Consider the following 21,556-nt stretch of genomic DNA (forward strand, 5'->3'; position numbering starts at 1 on the left):
AAGATTCCGTGGGTCTCTTCTATGAACTCCGAACTTTCGTTCTTTCCATAGATTTTCTATTGGATTCAAGTCAGGTGATTGGCTGGGCCATGCTAGCTGATTTATTTTCTTTCTTTGAAACCAATTGAGAGTTTCCTTGGCTTTGTGTTTTGGATTATTGTCTTGCTGAAATGTCCACCCTCGTTACATCATCATCCTGGTAGATAGCAGCAGACTTTTGTCAAGAATGTCTTGGTACATTTTTCCATTCATCCTTCCTTCAAAGAAATTAAGTTTGCCAGCACCGTATGCTGAAAACAGCCCCACGCCTTGATGTTCCCACCTCCATGCTTCACTGTTGGTATGGTGTTTTTGGGGCGATGTGCAGTACCATTTGACCTCCAAACATGGTGTGTATTATGGCAAGCAAAGAGTTCAATTTTTGACTCATCTGACCAGACTATATTCTCCCAGTATTTCACAGGCTTGTGTAAATGTTCTGCAGCAAACGTTAAATGAGTTTCAACATGCTTTTTCTTCAGCAATAGAGTCTTGCGTGTTGAGCGTGCATACAGGCCATGGGGGTGAGTGCATTACGTATTGTTTTCTTGGAAACAATTGTACCTGGTCTTTCTGAAGCTCTCCACAAGTGGTCCTTGGCTCTTGGACAACTCTTCTGATAATTCTTTCCACTCCCCTGTCAGAAATCTTCCAAGGAGCACCTGGTCATGGCCGGTTTATGTCGAAATGATGCTCTTTCCACTTCTGGATTATGGATTTCTAAACTTCTGAATGTTCCAGTGAGCACTGTGGGGACAACAGTGCTCACTGGAACATTCAAAAGTTTCAAAATCCTTCTGTAACCAATGCCATCAGTATGTTTTGCAACAATAAGGTTGAAAAACGTCTTGAGAGAGCTGTTTGCTTTTACCCATCATGAGATTTTTCTTGTATGACACCTTGGCAATGACACCTTGGCATAGGCCATCAATTAAGACTGAACCAGTTGATATTAATTTGCACTGACAAGGGGCAGGATTGCTTTCTAATTAATGAAAGATTTCAGATGGTGTCTTGGCTTTGTATGCTGTTTTTCACCTCCCTTTCTTCATGTGCTCAATACTTTTTCCCTGCTTCATTCCATTTTATTACACATAACCTTAATTCTGAACTTATTTGTTTTGCTTTCTTTGTATGTATGGATTGCATGGGTTGTTACCGATGTGGTGCAAATTTCAAGTCACTAGCACCTTTAGAAATATGTTTACCTGGAAAATTGGTGACGTGTTCAGTACTTATTTTATGTATGTGTGCGTGTCTGCTCTGAATTCAGCTGTCTTCCTGGAGTTCATCTCTTAAGTAATCATAGGTAAAATAAAAAAGCAGCTCTTCCTCCTCTCCGGCTCTCTTCCCCCATCAATTCCTTCTCCCCAGTAATGTCCTCAGTCTTTCAGGTAGAATGGCGCTCAGCGTTATTCAGTTTAGAAGACTGGGAATATAATATGAGCACGACGCTTACAGGCCCCCTGATAGGGTGTCACGACAGGGTGCCTTGCACTCCCAATGCACATAATGGCGCTGATGTCATCACATCAGCTGTGCTCTCTGAGTTATTGAGGACAGCCAGTCACTGAAGAGGACCCTTTGGACCCCCCCCACCGTCCAACAAACATTTTTGAATCATCATGGCCGACGCAATTCTTCTGATCATGGCCGACGTAGTTCTTCTGTATAGCAAATGGAAGCAGATTTTTTTTTTCTCCAGCCTCCAACCAACCCAGCTATGACATTCTGAGGAGGAACAGTGACCACACACGGGTCCCAAGGCTTTGAATTGTCACACTTTTGTTTGTCGGATACTTTGCAGCGCCTTAAACAGCAAGTGTTACTATTTTCACAGAAAGGGATGCGTTCCTTTAATCATCATTATGTCTTTTGTCATGTTTAGATGCTAATAATGCTTAGCTGAGCTCTTTACACTCTGTGCTTTCCTGGATGAAGGATGTGACTGATGGGTGAGCATTGATGGTATACAGAGGTCATTCTCCTAACACTTTTACTTCTTTTGCAGGTTATTGGCTTCTTCAGCTCACGTTTGGAGCAAGCTGGAACAGATCTGTCAGTAGAACGAGTCCTTGAGGTCATCAAGCAAGGAGCCGTCGCATTGCCGAAAGACAGACTCAGGGTAAGCGTGGAAACCCTGATTCTTTTTTCCCTTCCTGGTTTCATTACATGACAGGGTGGTATGTTTGTAAGTTCAAGCTTAGGCTACGTTCACACTAGCCTTGTTAGCAAGCGGCAGAAAACGGTAAAAACACTTCCCAAACGCCTGGGAAAATTCTGCACATTGCAACACATGGTGCTGTTCAAAAGGGAGCGTTAGCGTCATGGCAAAACGGACGCCTCTGGTCGAGTCAGGAGGAGTTGAAGCCTCCTATTCAAGTCTATGGTGCCGCTCCGTAAACGCCCGGCCGGCGACATGGTTGCGGGGCGTTTGCAGAGCGTTAACACCATTCAAACTTCATTATAGGCGTTTGTGGGGCGTTTTTAACACTTGGCAAATACCTAGCAACCACCGCTAAATCACGCATGCGGCGTTTGCGGAGCGTTAAAAACGCTCCACAAACGCCAGACCAACACTTGTCAAACGCTATAGGGGCGTTTGACAAGAGTTGTAAAAACAGTCAAATGTGAACGAGCCCTTTGAGAAATGAGCACCAACATACTGGGTGATGCATTCTTCCCTTCCCTAATTAAAATGTATGGGAAAAGCAAAAAAAAGAAAAACCTATTTGATACATCTTTGCAAATACATGAACATTCCATTTCGTATTTTATCCAGGGTCATCTGCTAGAAATCCAGTCTGAATTGACATTGAACAAAACAAGAATAAAGGAAACGTTAAATTATAAATGTTTGTTAAAACAAATTCGGAGGGAAATAATAGTTGAAGGGAAAAGGGGAAGGAGGCATGAATTACGGCTGAGTAGGTAAACCAGAGGTTAAATAGAGACATGACCTTTCTTTTTTAACTCATCAGTTTGCTTTAACTGACATCTACAGGTGGAATCTCATCCCTATGATCTGCAGTATGCAACAGAGTAGATACTAAAGTAACGATGTTACTTCGTTTTTCTATAATTGGTGTCTTATGCAGGCCATAGACGGTTCGTTTATCGGACGATTTTTAGTCCGAAAAATTAAACATTGTTCGTTCTGTAAACAGATGTTGTCATGGTCGCGGCATCAGACCCCAGACATTCTCACCAAAACTCGTGACCGAAGGACTAGCCGATCTAAAACCGTGATGTGACGTGTGTAACAATGCCACACCCAACTGCACCCTGCACAATGATTTGCCAGCTAACGGACCACAATCGATGTACCGGCAGCCTGGGCGATTGTTACTGGGTCAGGTTAATTACGCAATTGACCCTTCACACTGCCACCACCTCCTTTTGTACAGAGAAAGAGGAAACTCGGCGTTATCAGCTATAACACACCTAATGATTGAGATAATCATCTGTATAAAACGGTCATAACACAGGCCACATATACAGAGGGTTAAACAAACAGTAGCGTTCTCTTTAGAGGCAGGGATTCATAAATTGCAATACAGAGCTATAGAAACAGTTCAACGCTTTCAGAAAGAAAGATTTATTACTAAAAGGTCAAATGGGTGCAATAAAAAATATTTACAGAAAAAAGATATAACTAAGATATATATACATATACAAAGAACCATAGCACAGCAAAGAGATATCAGAGAGAGGTGAAAGGGTTAAAGTACTTGCCAAAGTCCTGAGTTAGCAGATCCAAGTTTCAGAGCAGAAGGGTGCTTTGATCTCCCTATGTTACGATGGTCAATAGGAGAATTCTTCAACTTCCTACTCTTAGGCCTGACAGCCTGTTTTGCATTCCCCAGCAGGGGGTGGCTCTGCAGTCAAGGACCAATCTCCGCTTAGGGCATGGAGAGATGGGTGGATGCCTCAACTAGAGCAAAAATCTCCCATAACTCATATTTGGCCTATAACTTTTCATCTGCACAAGTGACACTCCAGATAGATTATTATGCAGACAAGTCTGAGGATTGATTAGATATGAATTATGAAAGTGTACACTGAACGATTTTCGAGATCTATTTTTCTGCTTTCCTGTGTGTCCGAGACAAGGTGAGTGACCCACCAAAATGTTCGGCTCCTCTTAGCCCATCTGGCGATATGCTCGGTTTTTATGTAAATCTCTCATATTCCAAGATATGAGACATAGGGGAAAAATGGTTTTAACAGAGGTTATCTGATTCTGTCACCTACACTGAGTTAGGTTTTATTAGGTTGGAATCTCTCTCAACTCAGGAGAAAGCTTGCCTTATCTCTTCCGAGGTGTGAAATGGGACAGCTCACCCAGACAGCTAGGCACCTAGCTCAGAGATGCCTTGGCCTGCCAGTGACCCACAACCAGCGCACACACACGCTGGCCAAATGTCTCCTCTCAGGGAGGGAGTGAGGGGACAAAAATGGATACTCTTAAAATGGCGAACTGCGTCAGTCTCTGTTGCGCACATTTGCAACAGATGTTGCCACCAATGATTGCGAAAATTGGCCGTATTTCAAGAATTTCCAGCATGACCGATAAACAAAATGAGGAGGAACCACGAAAATCGGCCGATGCCAGTGCCCTACTAACAGTGCGAAAATCGGCCGATTATTCTTTCGGACGAAAAATCGGCCGATAAACGAACTGTCTATGGCCTGCATTAGGCTCTGTTTACACTACTATGATTTCAGATGCGACTTCAGTTGCACAGAATCACATGGCAAGGAAAGTCACAGCACAGTGGCTAAGTGGTTAGCACTTCCGATTGGCAGCATTAGGGTCTTCGGTTCGAATCCCAACCATGCCACTACCTGCCTGGAATTTGCATGTTCTCCCTGTGCCTGTGTGGATTTCCTCCGGGTACTCTGGTTTCCTACCACACTCCAAAGACATGCTGGTAGGTGAATTTGATCCTGTCTAAATTGTCCCTAGTATGTGTATGTATGAATGTGAGTTAGGGACCTTAGATTGTACACCCCTTGAGGGTTAGGGACTGATGTGAATGTACAATATATATGTAAAGCGCTGTGTAAATTGATAGTGCTATATAAGGACCTGAAATAAATAAAATAAGTAAATCACATAGTTTTCAAAGGCGCCCGTCCGCATTAATGCAACGCAGCACGGTTTGATTTTGGAAAAGGTTCCTGTACTATTTTGGTGTGATTCCAGCACGACTTTGGCCCCAAAGTATATTCAAACCACATCCATGTTGCACTATATAATAGCACTGAAAATCAGGTCAACATTGGATCACAGCCCTGTGAACTTGGGGTCCTTTCACATCGGCATTCTGGTTTTTTTTTTTCTTCAGTTCAGTTACGTTTATTCAAAGAAAAAACAGATGAGTTTACATCCATTTTTTTGATCCGTTCATATCCGTTTTTGGTCCGTTGACCTCCGTTTTTCTTCCATTACATTTTTTTTGCGGAAGAAAAATAGGGTTTTCTTCCATTCAAAAAAAGTTAACGGATGTTAACGGATGCGGACATTAACGAATGTAAGAAGATGTTCATCCGTTTACATCCGCAAGTCCATAGAAATACATGGGGGTCCGTTTTTCATCCATAAATGGACATACGGAATGCCCGTGTGAAAGAGGCCTTAGCCTGAATGGTGTTGATGATTACAGTGCCAGAGGTCCATTTTTTACAGCAGCAGCTGCTAGAGCTGCTGTATTAATACAGCAACTTCTGACTTTTCTGTTAGGAGCAGAGAATTTCCAGCAAGGGGGAGGATGGATGGGGGGGGGGGGGGCAGAAGGATTGGTCATGCAATGACATCCTGTGTACTTTAATATATTTTTTGGGGGGGGGTTAGTATACCCAATACCCTCAAGTAGTTAAACACATGCTTTCAAGCAAAAGATCATATTAATCTCCCTGGCGGTATTCCCGAGTGTAGCTCGGGGTAAAATGTCAGTACCAAAAGCGGTAACCCCGAGCTACACTCGGGCTTACCATGCGGCGCTGTATAGGGAGTCCCTGCAGCACTTACCTTGTCCTTGCTCCCACGATGTGTCCCCTGCAGTGTCCCCGGCCATCTCCTCCAGCCGATGCCGGCATCCGTCTCCTGTGTTCCGGTCCCTGTGACGTCGGGACGTACGGGCGCCGCCGGCGGCGGGAAATTTGAAAATTTTAAAAAAATTTTATTTTTTTCAAAACGATTTTACATGGTAAAACATTGCTGTTTCAAATCATTTCACATACATTTTGTCCCGAGTGCTTTGTGCTGTCCCCTGTCTGCATTTTGATTGTTCTTTCTGCCTGGAAACTTAGAAAAGTCCATGGCGTCCAAAAAGTGTCCCTTTACGTCAAAAGCGGTTTTAGACCGGCTAGAGAACAGCGATAGTAAATCAGAACCACTTGCAGAATTGAGTGATAATGATTCGTGGGGGAAATTCCTCATCAGACACTGAAAACGATTTTGCGACTTTGCTCAGTAATGTGCGAACTCGGCGCTCTATTTCAAATTTCAGTGTTTTTGGTTTGATTATATTATTGAATTAAATGTATGATTTAGACTCTTGTTCGGACAGATTTCAGTGAGTTATTCCTAAAAATTACAGCCTACAATAAAAAAAATACATATTTCCATGCAAAATAATTGTACCGCTTTCAGCACCAAAAATATGAAATAATCATACCGCCAGGGAGGTTAAACCATATCTGTGATAATCTTTATTCTATCTGTATAAATCCTGTATATAGCCAGCATAAGGGGAAGGCCTTTCTATTAAAAACCGGAGGGCATTTGTTTTCATTACAGTGCCCACCCATGGCAGTGTCGCTCTGTTTAACTTAGATAGGGGAATCAAGTGATTTCTCTTGTTCTTGATCCTGGTATTGCCCGGGGGAATCTTGCCATGTAAGGCCAGCTTTAGCTGCAAAAGACTGAGTGGTTGCATGCAGAGGCGCCCCTAGGGTTGGTGTCACCTAGTGCGGTAACACGTGGTGTCACCCCTCCAGATAGGAAGGAGCAGTGCCGGTGTAGCGGTAAAATGAGTATCCCGTGAAAATATGTATCCCCTGAAGCAACTGCGCATGTGCCGGTTTCAAGCCGAAGAAGCTGATCTCTGACTTTAGCACAGTGCTGCCACAGTTAACCCCTTACAGGCTGCAATCCGCTGAAGCTGATCCCGCGGATCACTATGGGTTGCAAGATCAGTTAACCCCATATAGGTTGAAGTGGTTTGCAGCCTGTAAGGGGTTAACGGTGGCAGCTCTGTGCTAAACTCAGAGATGGGCTTCTTCGGCCTGAAAACAGCACATGCGCAGTTGCTTCAGGGGTTACATATCTTCATGGGATACTCCTTTTACCGCTACACCAGGGGCAGCTGTCACTGTGCCGGGAATCCAGGATCACCCCAATAACTGGCCAGGACCTTCAGAGAGGCCAGAAGCTCTGCTGGCATCCTGCTCCTGCACCCCCTATGATGGTAAACAAAAGGGACCCCATGAGTTGTCAGTCCGCGCCTGCTCACAAACCAAAAGGGAATAAAAACAGAAGAAAAGTCCATAATATCAGTCCAAAGTGATGATAAAGCCTTGATGGGGTAAGCTAATGCACTTCGGGAGATGCACTCCCTTCTTCAGAGCTGAGTGTCTCCCAGTGCATCCCGCACCCCCCTAGAGACACCACTGGTTGCATGGTGTCCCCCTCCAAATGGAGGATAAGCCCCCTTATTTTTCACAATTATGTGGATATGTAAAGATCTTCTGTATTTATTATTATTATATTATTATTATTATACAGTATTTATAAAGCGCCAATAGTTCGCTCAGCGCTGTACATTACAAAGGGGGACAGAACATGTGACAGAACAATACCAATACAATGCAAAACATGAGGGGATTGAGGGCCCTGCTCTTTCGAGCTTACAATCTAGGAGAATCTAATACAATTTATTATTATACAGGATTTATATAGCGCCAACAGTGTGCGCAGCGCTTTACAAAATGAAGGTAGAAATTACAGTTCCAATACAATTTGGTACAAGAGGACACAGAGGGCCCGGCTCGTTAGAGCTTCCAATGTTTTCTTAGCAATGGTACAGTGATTAATTTCTGTCTCCTTGCCATAATCTGATTGTACTGCCTTGTATATCTAGGGACATAAACTGTTAATATTTGGTCACTTTCCACGCTGTCAGACCTCTGCAATGGTCTTTAATGCCATCTCAGGTCTTCATGGATTGCGACTTCCACCCCAGAGTTAGGTGCAACAACTGTGGATATTTGTGTCAGAAGTCTGCATGCATCGGCTTGTTTAATAGTGAACGTTTAAGAGGCCACTGTGGTATTTGTCAAAGTATGTCTTTGTTCTTAATGGAAGCTGCACATAACTCGCCTTTTACAGCAAGTTGACAATGTATGGACAAGAATAGGCTCTTTATCATTCCATCCAGGAGCATGCTGTCTACTTGTAATAAGTCATGCTTCTCACTAATTACTAACCGTATACACAGCAAGTGTTTTTATGATGTCCCGTCGTCAGGACCAGAAGAATTAAAGGTCTGTCCACCCAAATCCATCCGTCTTATCGATCTGTCGATCCACTTTGGCGTCCTATAGGTCCAGTGGCAAGAGTAGCTGCTTTGACTGTGTTTAATTCATCATTGCATTTTACCTTATTTTAAAGTTATAATACCTTTATTTAACTCGTATTTTCAGATTTAGGCCTCTTGCACATTGCACTGATGTATGAGCATCAGACATACCTGGTAGGAAAAAAAAAGTGAGGACAAACTGTATATCACTTGCCTGTATTGCGAGTATACACACAAAAATACTGACCTGCAATTCAGATTTCTGTATTTTTATTTTTACTGATTAACCCTTTGAGGACCATAAGATTTTGGAACACCAAAAGAATCAATTTTTTTGTTTTTAAAGTTTGTACACTTCAGTTGCTGTAACTAAGCCATTTCATGAAATAATTGGCAAAAAGCTAGATCCATTTGTTGTTTGTTGATAAGAACTAATATTTTGACTCAAACCAAAAAAAAAAAAAGATTTTTAAGTTCTTAATCAGATGATGCACGCAATTAAAAACATGGGACAAATACGTCCCTTGGTCCTCAAAGGGTTAACCACTTGCCCTCTAGAGGATTTACCCACCTTCCTGACCAGGCCATATTTTGCGATACAGCACTGTATTATTTTAACTGACAATTGAACAGTCATGCAACACTGCACCCAAATGAAGTTGGTCCTTTTTTTCACCACAAATAGAGCTTTCTTTCGGTGGTATTTGATCATCTGTGTGGTTTTTATTTTGTGCGCTATAAACAAACTAAGACCGACAATTTTGCGAATAAAAACAATATTTTTGACTTTTTCTATTAAACATGTCGAGTAAAAAAATGTTAATCAAATTTCGTTATAAATTTAGACCAAAATGTATTCTGCTCCATGTCTTTGCTACAAAAAAATCCCAATACGTGTAAAATAATTTGTTAATGTGAAAGTTACAGCGTCTACAAATGGCAATATATATACTGGGATTTTTTTTTATACTAGTAATGGCGGTGATCAGCGACTTATTGCGGGACTGTGGTGGGAATTCTTACACTGAGGGGAACTAACTATCACTGACATCCCCAGTGACACTAATACAGTGATCAGTGCTAATAAAAATCACTGACACTGTACTAATGGCACTGAGCAGGAAGGGGTTAACATTTGGGGCGAAGAAAGGGTCAGCTGTGTGCTGTGTGTGTTTTACTGTGTGCTGTGCTTTACTATGTACGCAGGCTGCTTTGTATGATTCTGCTATGCAGAGCCATACAAAGCAGCCTGCTGGTGCTGACAGGGGAGAGATCTGTACTGTTTACATACAGACCTCTCTCCCCCCCATCAGTGATACCCGGCGATCACTGGGTGCCAGTGGGGAATCACTGGCAGGGACCCGGTGATTGACAGCTGAAGCCGCCAGTGGCAGCACAGGTGGGACGCATGCATGTCCCCTACCCAGAAATACAAAATCCCGTGTATTTTGCGCAGCCCTGTAGCAGTAGTTCTGCTGTAGGGCAGTCGGGTAGCAGTTAATACGCAGCACGTTTACACGCGTGTGTGTAGAGGCATGTTGAGAACAATGGGCAGGATTTAGATCAGTAAAAAAAAAAAGGCCTGTATGCCTGAAAGCTGACCATTTTCAGGCAGCAGTGTGCAAGAGGCCTTACTACATGCTGAAAAAAAAGTCTAAGGAACAAGAACAAATGTCACATCATAGATGATTCTGTGTTCACCTTCCAGTGAATCATTTGCCTAATCTTTAAAGAGATTCACTTTTACCAACTCATATCCACCTTCCTCACCACGCCATCGAAACAGCCGCAAAGCACCTGGGGCTTCTGGGTATGGAGATGCATATGACCTGCTCCCATGATTAAATGCTTAGGCCTAGCAACTAGCCTCCAGGCCTGGACAGGGTGTTTACACAGGGTGCCATGTGGGTTGGTGGGGGGAATAAATGGGTCAGGGTAGACTTTGAAGATACTCCGGCCATTTTGCCCTTGAATGGACAAAGTGATAGATTTTACTTAAAGCCCAACCCCTGGAAACCTTAATATTATCCCTTGCAGATGGTCCGTGCCTGCGCTGCAAGGGCTAATTGTTCGTTTAGGGCTAGGGGACTTGTTAAAGAATTACTGACCCAATCCTCTTCTCCTCTGCTCTGCTACATGAGTCTTTGCAACATCATCTTCCCTCAGTGTAAGGTCCTCACATTATAAAGACCAATGCAGGGTCCAAAGTCCTGCATTGGAGCTAACACCATGAGACAGTCCAGTGCTGGGTTGAGGGGCATCTGCTGGGGGGAGCAGAGGATCAGGTCAGTAGATGCACTTCTCCTCTCCCTAGACCAGTGGTCGGCAAGCCGCGGCTCGCGAGCCACATGCGGCTCTTTACCCAGTCTAATGCGGCTCTTCTGTGTGCCGGGCGCCTGCTCCCCTCCCTCCTCTCGGTCGGCCGCTCCCCTGCCTCCTCTCGGTTGGCAGCCCCAAAAGTCCGCGCGGACCTTTTAATCCGGCTTGCGGATGTGGCTGTCAGGATGTGTGTAGGCGGGGCAGCGTGCCGAACGTGAGGGGAGGGGAGCTAGGCTCCTCTCACAGTCCGCCCTGAAGACCCGAACGGCGCGGGAAGACAGCGAGAGGAACGCAAAAGGTAAGTGAATTGACACGGGGGACTTGGCTTACTAGAAGGGGGGGGGGGGAATAGTACTGTGGGGGATGAAATACTATATGAGGGATGAATTACTTTATGAGGGATGAAATACTATATGGGGGGATGAAATACTATATGGGGGATGAATTACTATATCAGGGATGAATTACTATATGAGGGATGAAATACTATATGGGGGGATGAAATACTATATGGGGGGATGAAATACTATATGGGGGGATGAATTACTATATGAGGGATGAAATACTATATGGGGGGATGAAATACTATATGAGGGATGAAATACTATATGGGGGATGAATTACTATATGAGGGATGAATTACTGTATGAGGGATGAAATACTATATGAGGGATGAAATACTATATGAGGGGATGAAATACTATATGGGGGGATGAAATACTATATGGGGGATGAAATACTATATGAGGGATGAAATACTATATGAGGGATGAAATACTATATGAGGGATGAATTACTATATGAGGGATGAAATACTATATGGGGGGATGAAATACTATATGGGGGGATGAAATACTATATGGGGGGATGAAATACTATATGAGGGATGAATTACTATATGAGGGATGAAATACTATATGGGGGGATGAAATACTATATGGGGGGATGAAATACTATATGAGGGATGAATTACTATATGGGGGGATGAAATACTATATGAGGGATGAATTACTATATGAGGGATGAAATACTATATGAGGGATGAAATACTATATGGGGGGATGAAATACTATATGAGGGATGAAATACTATATGGGGGGATGAAATACTATATGAGGGATGAAATACTATATGAGGGATGAATTACTATATGGGGGATGAAATACTATATGAGGGATGAAATACTATATGGGGGATGAAATACTATATGGGGGATGAAATACTATACGGGGGATGAAATACTATACGGGGGATGAAATACTATACGAGGGATGAAATACTATACGGGGGATGAATTGCTATGGGGGATGAATTACTATATGGGGGATGAATTACTATGGGGGATGAATTACTATATGGAGGATGAATTACTATATGGGGGATGAATTACTATATGGGGGATGAATTACTATGGGGGATGAATTACTATGGGGGATGAATTACACTATGGGGGATGAATTACACTATGGGGGATGAATTACTATATGGGGGATGAATTACTATGGGGGATGAATTACTATATGGGAGATGTATTTTCAGTTTTAAAAATGTGGCTCTCAAAATAAATTTCAATCATGGTTTTGGCGAGATTTGGCTCAGTTGAAAAAAAAGGTTGCCCACCACTGCCCTAGACTAAACGATGAATTAACCCTTGCACAGCCCTGCTGCAAGGGATCATTGTGACGTTTCCTGGGGCTTTAGAGCATACCTGCTATCACCGTTCACCAACACATTTACGCTTTTGAAAGACACTTACCCACGATTTGAACTTTTCTCTTTCTTTTTTTTCTTAACTTTTCATCATGTTTGGTTAACGTTGCATTTGCCTCAAGGTTTGGCTGTTAAAATTAAAATGACATGGCTTAAAATGTGCCTTGGGTGACAACCGCGCTGGCAGGCATCTTATAATGCCTCTTGGGTCTGCCCTCCTCCATTCATTGTCTTCAAATTGATGTATGTGGCCCTTTGGGGAGACCCTTTTTTCCTAATGTATATGATATAAATTAGAGCTATACTTACTTTATTTCACAGTCCCCAGTTCCGCGGCAGCTGGCGCTTCTTTGCTCACACCTCAGAATCTAGGTGAGCCGTGTCTTCATGTACAATGCAGAAATAGCCATGGCTGCTGGCCTTTTATTGTATGTGATCAACTTGCCCATATGGAAGAAAAATATATTTCAAGTATATTTTAAAAATACTCTTCCCAAAATATATTGACATATATTTGAAATGCTACAATTTTGGCCGTATTCAATATATATAGTATGTTGAAAGTGTCTCTCTCTCTCTCTCCCCCCTCTCCCCTCTCTCCCCCCCTCTCTCTCTGTCCCCCCCCCCCCCTCTCTCTCTCTCTCTCTCTCAAATATATATATATATATAATTTTTTTTTTTTAAATCTATTCAGATTTTTTTTTTTTACATATAAAAAAGTAATTTTAACATATATATTTGTAAATGCATTCCAAAAATGTAGATTTTGTGTTTGTAAAGACATAAAATATATTTGAAATGTATTTTTAAAAATATTTGTCATATATTTTGCAATAAAAACACATTTCAACATGCAATATATATATTATTTATTGAAATATATTGAATATGGCCAAAATTGTAGCATTTCAAATATATGTTAATATATTTGGGAAGAATGTTTTTAAAATATATTTCAATTATATTTTTCTTCCATATTGGTGGTAAGATGGGAACCAGATCAGAGAAGCGGCTTTGTAGGACTGGTCACTACCATTATCGGTGAAGAGGAATCCTGCAAGACCGTGGAGTATAAATCATTCTTTCTTTTACATTGCCCATAATGTAGACGACTATTATGTACTGAATATGGGAGTGGCCACTCACATATTTTTATTCTTTTTAAGTTATCTGGGAATCGACTTTAACCCCTTCCTGCTGACCATACACATATATGCGGCCTCACTGAACTGGGCTTTTTTTTTTTTTTTGCTGTCTGCGTTCTAACAGCCAGTGACGTCATTGGTTGATAAGGAAGAACAGCCTTGTTTGTCCCTCCCCTGCCTTTCTCCGTCAGCACTGGGATCACATTAGCTGAGTTAGGGAGAGAAACTGAGAAAGAGGAGAAACATTGGTATACTAGTCAGTACCAGTGCTCAAAGGTGTACTTGCTTTGGAAGAATAACTGACCTCTCACTTTGTGTGTCCTACATGTGTGGATGTTGCTACTGTCATATAAAACTATTAGTTTAGTTTTTTATATTTTACAATGGGGTGCCTTTTAGATGTGCATAATTTTAAAGGGTGCCTTGACTGGAAATACTGCACTAAGGGGTTAATGCAGATCTCTCCAATCAGAGACGGCCATTGTGTACTGGGTTCTGGGGATCTGATCAGTAAAAGTTGTCATCATGGTGGTATGGGAATCAGGCTGTGCTCTCTCAGGGCCCCTCTTGTCTTGCTATCAGCAGTTGGAAGTATTCGGAGTGTGAGAGAAATGGAGGCCCTTCTGGAGACTTGCTGTTATCTGGACTCTCCAAAGAGTGGTTAGTAGAGAGATAGGGGCCGCCATCCTTGGGATGCCATTATCAGGTGCTGGCTCATTCATTTTTTTTTTTTTGTATAAATATACTGTACTTTGCTGTTTCTTAGTATTGGTTTTCCCCTTATTTTTTTTTTCAACACACATTGTTGTACACGGTAATGTACATATTCTCGAATTTGGTGAAAGGTTGCAATAAAGTTAGGATGAAAGTCTTTGTTCATTATTTAGTATAACCGTACTATAAACTACCATTTCTCCCTTTTGGGGAAAGTAGAAGCAGCTGCTTAGTGTCTATATCATCAGGAAAAGGGCCCCTAGAAGCCTACGGGAATCTACTCTGCAGGGATGGATGTAAGTATGAACATGGGGGGGGGGGGAGAAGGGTGGGTGAGGTTGGCAAAAGGGAGCAAAAAGGATAAGTGCAGGTTGTTTCACAGAGCATCTACAGCCAATAATAAAATGTAACATATTACAGCTTACTAGTCCTTCAGAGTAGTGGGTCCACTAGTTTTATTTTTTTTAAGCTGTTTTTATTCTTCCTATTTTTACCTGGCAATCCTGCAAGCCAAGCAACACATTTCCTGTCCCTGGGTGGGGACTCGCTGTATTTATGGAGGCAGCCATGGTTGTCGCCAAGGCTGTGTATGTCAGACATGTCTTCCTCTCGTAATGGTGAATTCATTGGATTAGTGATTTACACAAGGTTCTTTGTGCTTTCTCTTAAGCCCATAGGAAGTGACAAGGACACTGCCTTCCTGGCAAGATCAACAGGCATTTTCTGCACTTGCTGAAAGTATTTGTAGCCTGAAAAATGAAAAGTAATACAGCCACCTTATCCAAGGACTGCTAAGCTAAAATATATAATATATAAATATATGGTTTTTGATTTGATATATAAACAAAAAAAAATGGAAAATTTGAAAAACAATATTTTCTATGTACTGTGTTAAGGTCTAGTACACACCACATGCACGTGCATTCCAGTGCTTTTTTTTCTGCATCCAAAACGCATAGAAAGTAGGTTACAGGGTTTCCAATGGCATAGTTCACACCAGTTCTTGCAGTTGCAGTACATTCTGTTGTCAGAAAAAAAAAGTAGAACATGCTACATTTTTTTTCTGCACAGGACCCAAGTACAGTGAAAACAAAAACATAAAGAAGAAAAAAAATAATCTGGTACACATCCAGAAATGCAAAAAAAACAGAACAAAAACACACTGGAACCGATAAATAATGCATTACAAACGCACCTGCAGTGTGAACCGGCCCTCAAACCTATCCAATAAAAAAAATAAATTTTGCTCACATACTTAGGCCAAAATGTATTCCGCTACGTGCCTTTGGAAAAAAAAATCCATATAAGTGTATATTATTGGTTTGTTCAAAAGTTATAGCTCCTACAAATAATGTGTGTGTGTGTGTATATATGTCTGTCACGCACTGCTCTTTTAAGGTCTATCCATAGATTTTCAATTATGTTGAGGTCAGGAGATTGTGAAGGCCATGGCAAAACCTTCAGTTTACGCCTCTTGATGTAATCCCCCGTGGATTTCGAGGTGTGTTTAGGATCATTATCCATTTGTAGAAGCTATCCTCTCTTTAACTTCAGCTTTTTCACAGATGGCATCAAGTTACCATCCAAAATTTGCTGAAATTTTATTGAATCCATTTTTCCTTCTACTCGTGAGATGTTCCATCTTTCCTTGGCTTCTTTATGCACATTAATACAAATTTTTAGCTGGGGTGCCCAAACTTTCGATCCCCACTGTATGTGTGTATATGTGTATGTATGTATGTATGTATATATATATATATGTATGTATGTATGTATATATATATGTATGTATGTATATATATATATGTGTGTGTGTGTGTGTGTGTGTGTGTATATACACACACACACGCACTAGTAATTGCTGTGATCTGTGACTTATAGTGTGATAGTGCGTCCGGCAATCTGACACAAACTGACACTGGGTGGGAACTGACAAAATGACACGGACTTCACCAATGACACTTATACAATGATCAGTGATGATACTATACACTGTCACTGTACTAATGACACTGCCTGGGAGGGTTAACATCTAGGGGCAATAAAAGGGGTTACTGTGTGCATAACAGCATGTAATGTGTGCTTTTTTTTATTAAGCGATGTGACTGTCTTATCTCCCTGCTTTGCAGGGAGAAAAAAACAGCCACGTCGCTGCTGTCTGTACAGAGCCCTGTGTTGTTTGTCAACACAGGGCTGTGTACTATCATTCACTAAGCCAATCAGCAGATCCTGGCCGTAAATCACTTAAACTGCCGCCCATTTACATTTCTAGTTTAAAGGATAACTAAGCACTTCTCCCACCGCCTGTAAAAGCCACTTGGATCACTTTTAGTTTATTCAGCATCATCGAATGAAAAGATTGATACCGGGGTCATGGCTGCAGCTGCAACCCTGGTATAACCACTGACACTCGGGAACATCCGTAGGTAGCCAGTGGTTAAAATGGTAAACATACTTACCTGCTCTGTGTAATGGTGCTGCACAGAGTGACCCCGATCCTCCTCTTCTGAGGTCCCCCCCCCCCTTCTGTCATTTCCTTTTCTTTTGCGAGCCCACTTGTGCAGGCGGCTTTCCCAAGCCAGGCTGTGTGCATCTATAGACACACACAGAGTGGCTCAGCCCTGTCTACCCTGCTCACAGGATTTGATTGACAGTAGCAGGAGCCTGTGGCTCTCTTTGCTGCGTCTGTGTCCTGTAAGAAGAGGGAGAGAGAGTAGCACTGCTGCAAATGAACACAGCGCTAGATCCAAAGAGGAGCCAGGTAGGTGTTTAAGGGGGTGCCAGGGGGAACGCCGTGGTAGTTCACTGAGAACTGCAAGACAACAGCCGCAAAGCTTAGCAGAACTTGTAGTTTTCCCATTCACAGAATACTGTGCATGAATGACAGTGGTGGAGCCCCGCATGGCCGCGGTCTTAAAACTTTGACAGCTATTCAGGGGAGAAGATCCTCCACTAGCTGTCAAAATGGGGGAGCGGGGGCCAGTTCTTTCGTAATATGTTACACCCTGAATATCGATGTTACACCCTGAGTATGGATGTTACACCCTGAGTATGGATGTTACACCCTGAGTATGGATGTTACACCCTGAGTATGGGTGTTACACCCTGAGTATGGGTGTTACACCCTGAGTATGGGTGTTACACCCTGAGTATGGGTGTTACACCCTGAGTATGGGTGTTACACCCTGAGTATGGGTGTTACACCCTGAATATGGGTGTTACACCCTGAGTATGGGTGTTACACCCTGAGTATGGGTGTTACATGTCACAAAAGGTGAACTTATTCTTTTAAAGCAAAGAGCAAAAAAATAATAAAAGAACAAATGAGTAATTTATTTGTAACAATTATTAATACAAGCGCTGGCCCTGACATAGGAGACACCCTTGCTCCTCGCTGCACTTACCTCTGAGGGTGGCACAGTTGCACCATCCTTGCAGTTCACGCTGACCAATCAGAACCACTCAGATCCATCCCAGAATCCCTAGGGGAAAAAAAATGGAAGAACAAGGGGCTGTTTTCAAAACTGCGACACCAGGATGCGTAGAAGGTGACGCTGCCTCAGGCAAATGCAGCTTGGGTTGGTGTGTGTGGGGGGGGGGGGGGGGGGTCTGGTTGGTGTGTAGGATGTTTACCTTTTAATTTTTTCTGAAAATGTGAACTTACTCTTTAATATCCATTTAAAGTACATATTCATCGAAGACTGTGTTTTGATGCTGTGATCCAACTTTCTGTTAGAGGGTGGCTACATTCGTTCTCCACTGTCCCACTGTACATAGGAACGACCACCCTCTCTTGCTTGTTCCTGAGATGGACTATCTGATGCACGGGTGTCAAACTGATGGCCCTCCAGTTGTTGCCAAACTACAAGTCCCATGAGGCATTATGTGACGGGAGTCACTTTGAGTGGGGGGCCCATGGAACACAGCCCTCTTTAGAGAGGTGGGGAGACCCATGTCTCAGCTCCCCATATCCCTCTTTTGTGTAAGTCACCCTGTGCCTGTTAGGGGTACAGGGTGGAATGTCCTGCTATTGTGTAGACATGTATAGGTGGGTGTTGTTCATTGTTTAATGCCATGTGGTTGTCCCATTGTTCTATTGTGTGTCTTGCTTGGGATCAAACTATTATGGGATGTATGTGTTTGTGTGTATTGACTTGGTGGGGGGTGTTTCCAGCAGTCCTTCCCCCTGATGGGACTGCCTGCTGATGTGTTTCTTGTTGCTGGGTGTGTATTTCCCCGCCCTGTGTATATATCTTGTATCTGTGTTAAAATAAAGCAGTCTATCTCCTGGAATCCTTCAAGTCTGGTGCTGTCTCCTCTTGTATGGTCAGCGGTGGGGTCCGTGGATCTGTGTTCGGACAGGGAAGCGGGAGTCTAACGGAAATACCCCAGTGCAGTCGGGGGTCCGATTCCGTTACACATTGTAAGATTGACAGTTACAAGCATGTGTAAGGGACCACCTGGCGGCACCTCTAGCAACCCACTTGTCAGGTTTCCCCAGAGCGCGGAGTCTAAGTCCCAGATCACTTGTTCACCAGGGCCCCTGATGGTGGGGATGGACTTGGAGTGTTCTGAGACCAGGTCGCGACTACTGGGTACACCCACCAGTGGTAGAGGAGTCCGCCAGAGGCTCTCGCAGGGTGAGAGCCTGACGTGAGGAGGACGGGAGATCCCAGTGGGATGGACGGATAGATGGATGGATTAGCAAGTGCAAGGTCAGACAAGCCGAGTCGGTAGCCGGGGGGTCGGTGTGGTACAAAGCAGCAGGCAGAGAATGGTTGGGTCACACGCCAGGTCAGTAACAGGAGGTCAGATCTATAAAGGGGCATTCAGGAGCGAGGTCAGGCAAGCCAGGGGTCAGGATAGGAGAAATCAGCAAAGTCAGGCAATCCGGGTCAGAAATACTCACTAACAGGTTCAGAAACAGAGATTACAGGAAAGACCATACGGCAACCAGTGACAGCACAGGGGGGATTTAAATACCGCGCCCTGCGCTGTCATTGGTGCCCGGCGCGCACCCGCGAACGCCAGTGCGCATGCGCAGACTCCGTCACTGCGGCTGGCCAGGACCTAGTCCCCGCATGAGACAGCGCACTGCGCCTGCGCCGGGACCAGCGCCGCGGCGATCCCTGACAGCATGACTCCCAAAGGCAGAAGCACGATGGGACTTGTAGTTTCACAACGACTGGAGCGCCACCAGTTTGACACCCCTCAGTGATGTGTAGGGTGTATAGAACATTGCAGTTGACCAAGAACAGTAGTGGGGGGAGAAAGGAGAAGTTCGGCAGATCACAAGACGTTACAATGAGGCAGGAAAACACTGTAAGAAACAATACCATGAAAAATAGATTTCAGGACCATTAATTGGTGAATCTGTGTGGATTTATTGTGGAGAATCAGGACATCATTTAGTGTCACTTTAAGTGGAAATTACCAGGAGCTTCTCCTTTCAAATAATTTTTCTTGTTCTTCATGTTTAATCATCCAGCTTTCTGGGACTTGTGGTATCCCAATTGCTGTTCCTCCACAGCAGAGCCAGGCCTCCGACTCCACTGTTCCTGATTATTTCAGTTAATTTTTCTGAGCGTTTGACGCCGTATCCGGGAAATGTCTTCTAACGGAGCTGCAATTTCCATTTATTTTCTTAAACATGGCACAGTTAATTCATCATAAGAAAGACTTGATCCCCCTCAGTACATCTCTATAGCACGCAGCTGCCAGCTCTCTGTAAACTGGGACACTGGAAAATTTCTGCTTGGCTCATGTGTGCTGCAGAATTAGAGACATTAGGCAGAGAGCTTTGAGTGCAGGGCAGAGTGGACCCTGGCCCTGGCCACCCAGGGGCCCCATGCAGGAGTCTGCCGCCTGGGTCATTTTAAAGGGGACAAATCACTTTATTTTCTGTTTCCTAACACAACTACATTTTCCAGCATGAAAATTTCACTTTCAAAAGGAGCGTTCAGTCAGTGTTGGAATCATCACAATAGCGGTTGTAAACCCTTACATATACCCAGTGAAGTGACTGGCCTCAGGTGATACAGAGATAAAGCAAATCCTCCTACATAAGTTGTACCTGTTTTTCTGTAACCACATTTTCTCTACAGCCGTTCAAAGCGCAAAATGTATACAGCTTGTCTGAGCGTCTAGAAAGCAGGGGGCGGAGAGCTGAAATTACACACTGCAGAGCTCAGTGAAGACCTGATTGGAAGGAAGGGACACACCCCCTTCATATAAGAACAGAGCTAAGGCTGTCAATCAAATGCTGTGTGCTGGAGGTCCCTCACCTGTCATCTTTTTTTTTTTCTCTTGGTGTCAGGAAAACTTGTCAGAAGTGACTCGTACAGATAGCAGAGGAACGAAGCAGCAGACAAAAATAACACTTAGTGCTTTTAAAGAGGAGCTTCACTTTCTCAATCACCATTTTTAATCCTCATTCTGTTAGCATTAGGTAAGGGATAGGAAAGTATATCGTATTTACCTGTTTTACCATATTTTTTGCTCCATAAGATGCACTTTTCCCCCCCAAAAAATGGGGGGAAATGTCTGTGCGTCTTATGGAGCGGCCGGCCCGGTATTCCCGCCTCCGTGTTAGAATACCAGGCTGGCCGCTCAGCTGTACTGTGCAGAAGAACCCGCTCCTCCGTCCTACCTGTTCCTCGGTCCAGCGGTGTCCTGCTTCCATAGGCCGTCTTCTCTCCCTGGCACCGACATCTTCAGTGTGGGCACCCGGCTGTGACAGCTTGCAGCTTCACAGTCGGGTGCCCACTGCGCATTCGCGTGAAGTGCTGTGCTTTGTGAATGGCCCTGTAGTCTTGTGGGACCTGTCACGTGTCCCAGAAGACTACGGGGAGGACAACTCCGCAGAAGTGGGAGCGGGTACCTGTCAAATTCGGGTCTCTGGTCATCTCCTGTAGTGTGTCCGCAGTCTCTGGTCATCTCCTGTACTGTGTCCGCAGTCTCTGGTCATCTCCTGTACTGTGTCCGCAGTCTCTGGTCATCTCCTGTACTGTGTCCGCAGTCTCTGGTCATCTCCTGTAGTGTGTC

General features: G+C 43.6%; 1 protein-coding gene across 1 annotated transcript in view; it reads left to right on the top strand.

Annotated features, from left to right (window-relative positions):
- The window catches only part of DYM (dymeclin), a gene marked incomplete at its 5' end in the record, with an annotated part of 425,359 nt that overhangs the window by 332,871 nt on the left and 70,932 nt on the right, over nucleotides 1-21,556 (top strand). The window contains one exon of the mRNA XM_089664077.1: nucleotides 2,051-2,164. Within this exon, the coding sequence (XP_089520203.1) occupies nucleotides 2,051-2,164 (114 nt within the window). The remainder of the gene's footprint in view (nucleotides 1-2,050; nucleotides 2,165-21,556) is intronic.

The sequence above is a fragment of the Staurois parvus genome, unplaced genomic scaffold (genome assembly GCF_062004578.1).
Source record: "Staurois parvus isolate SC_StPar_1 unplaced genomic scaffold, SC_StPar_1.0 ptg001830l, whole genome shotgun sequence".
NCBI classification, from domain to species: Eukaryota; Metazoa; Chordata; class Amphibia; order Anura; family Ranidae; genus Staurois; species Staurois parvus.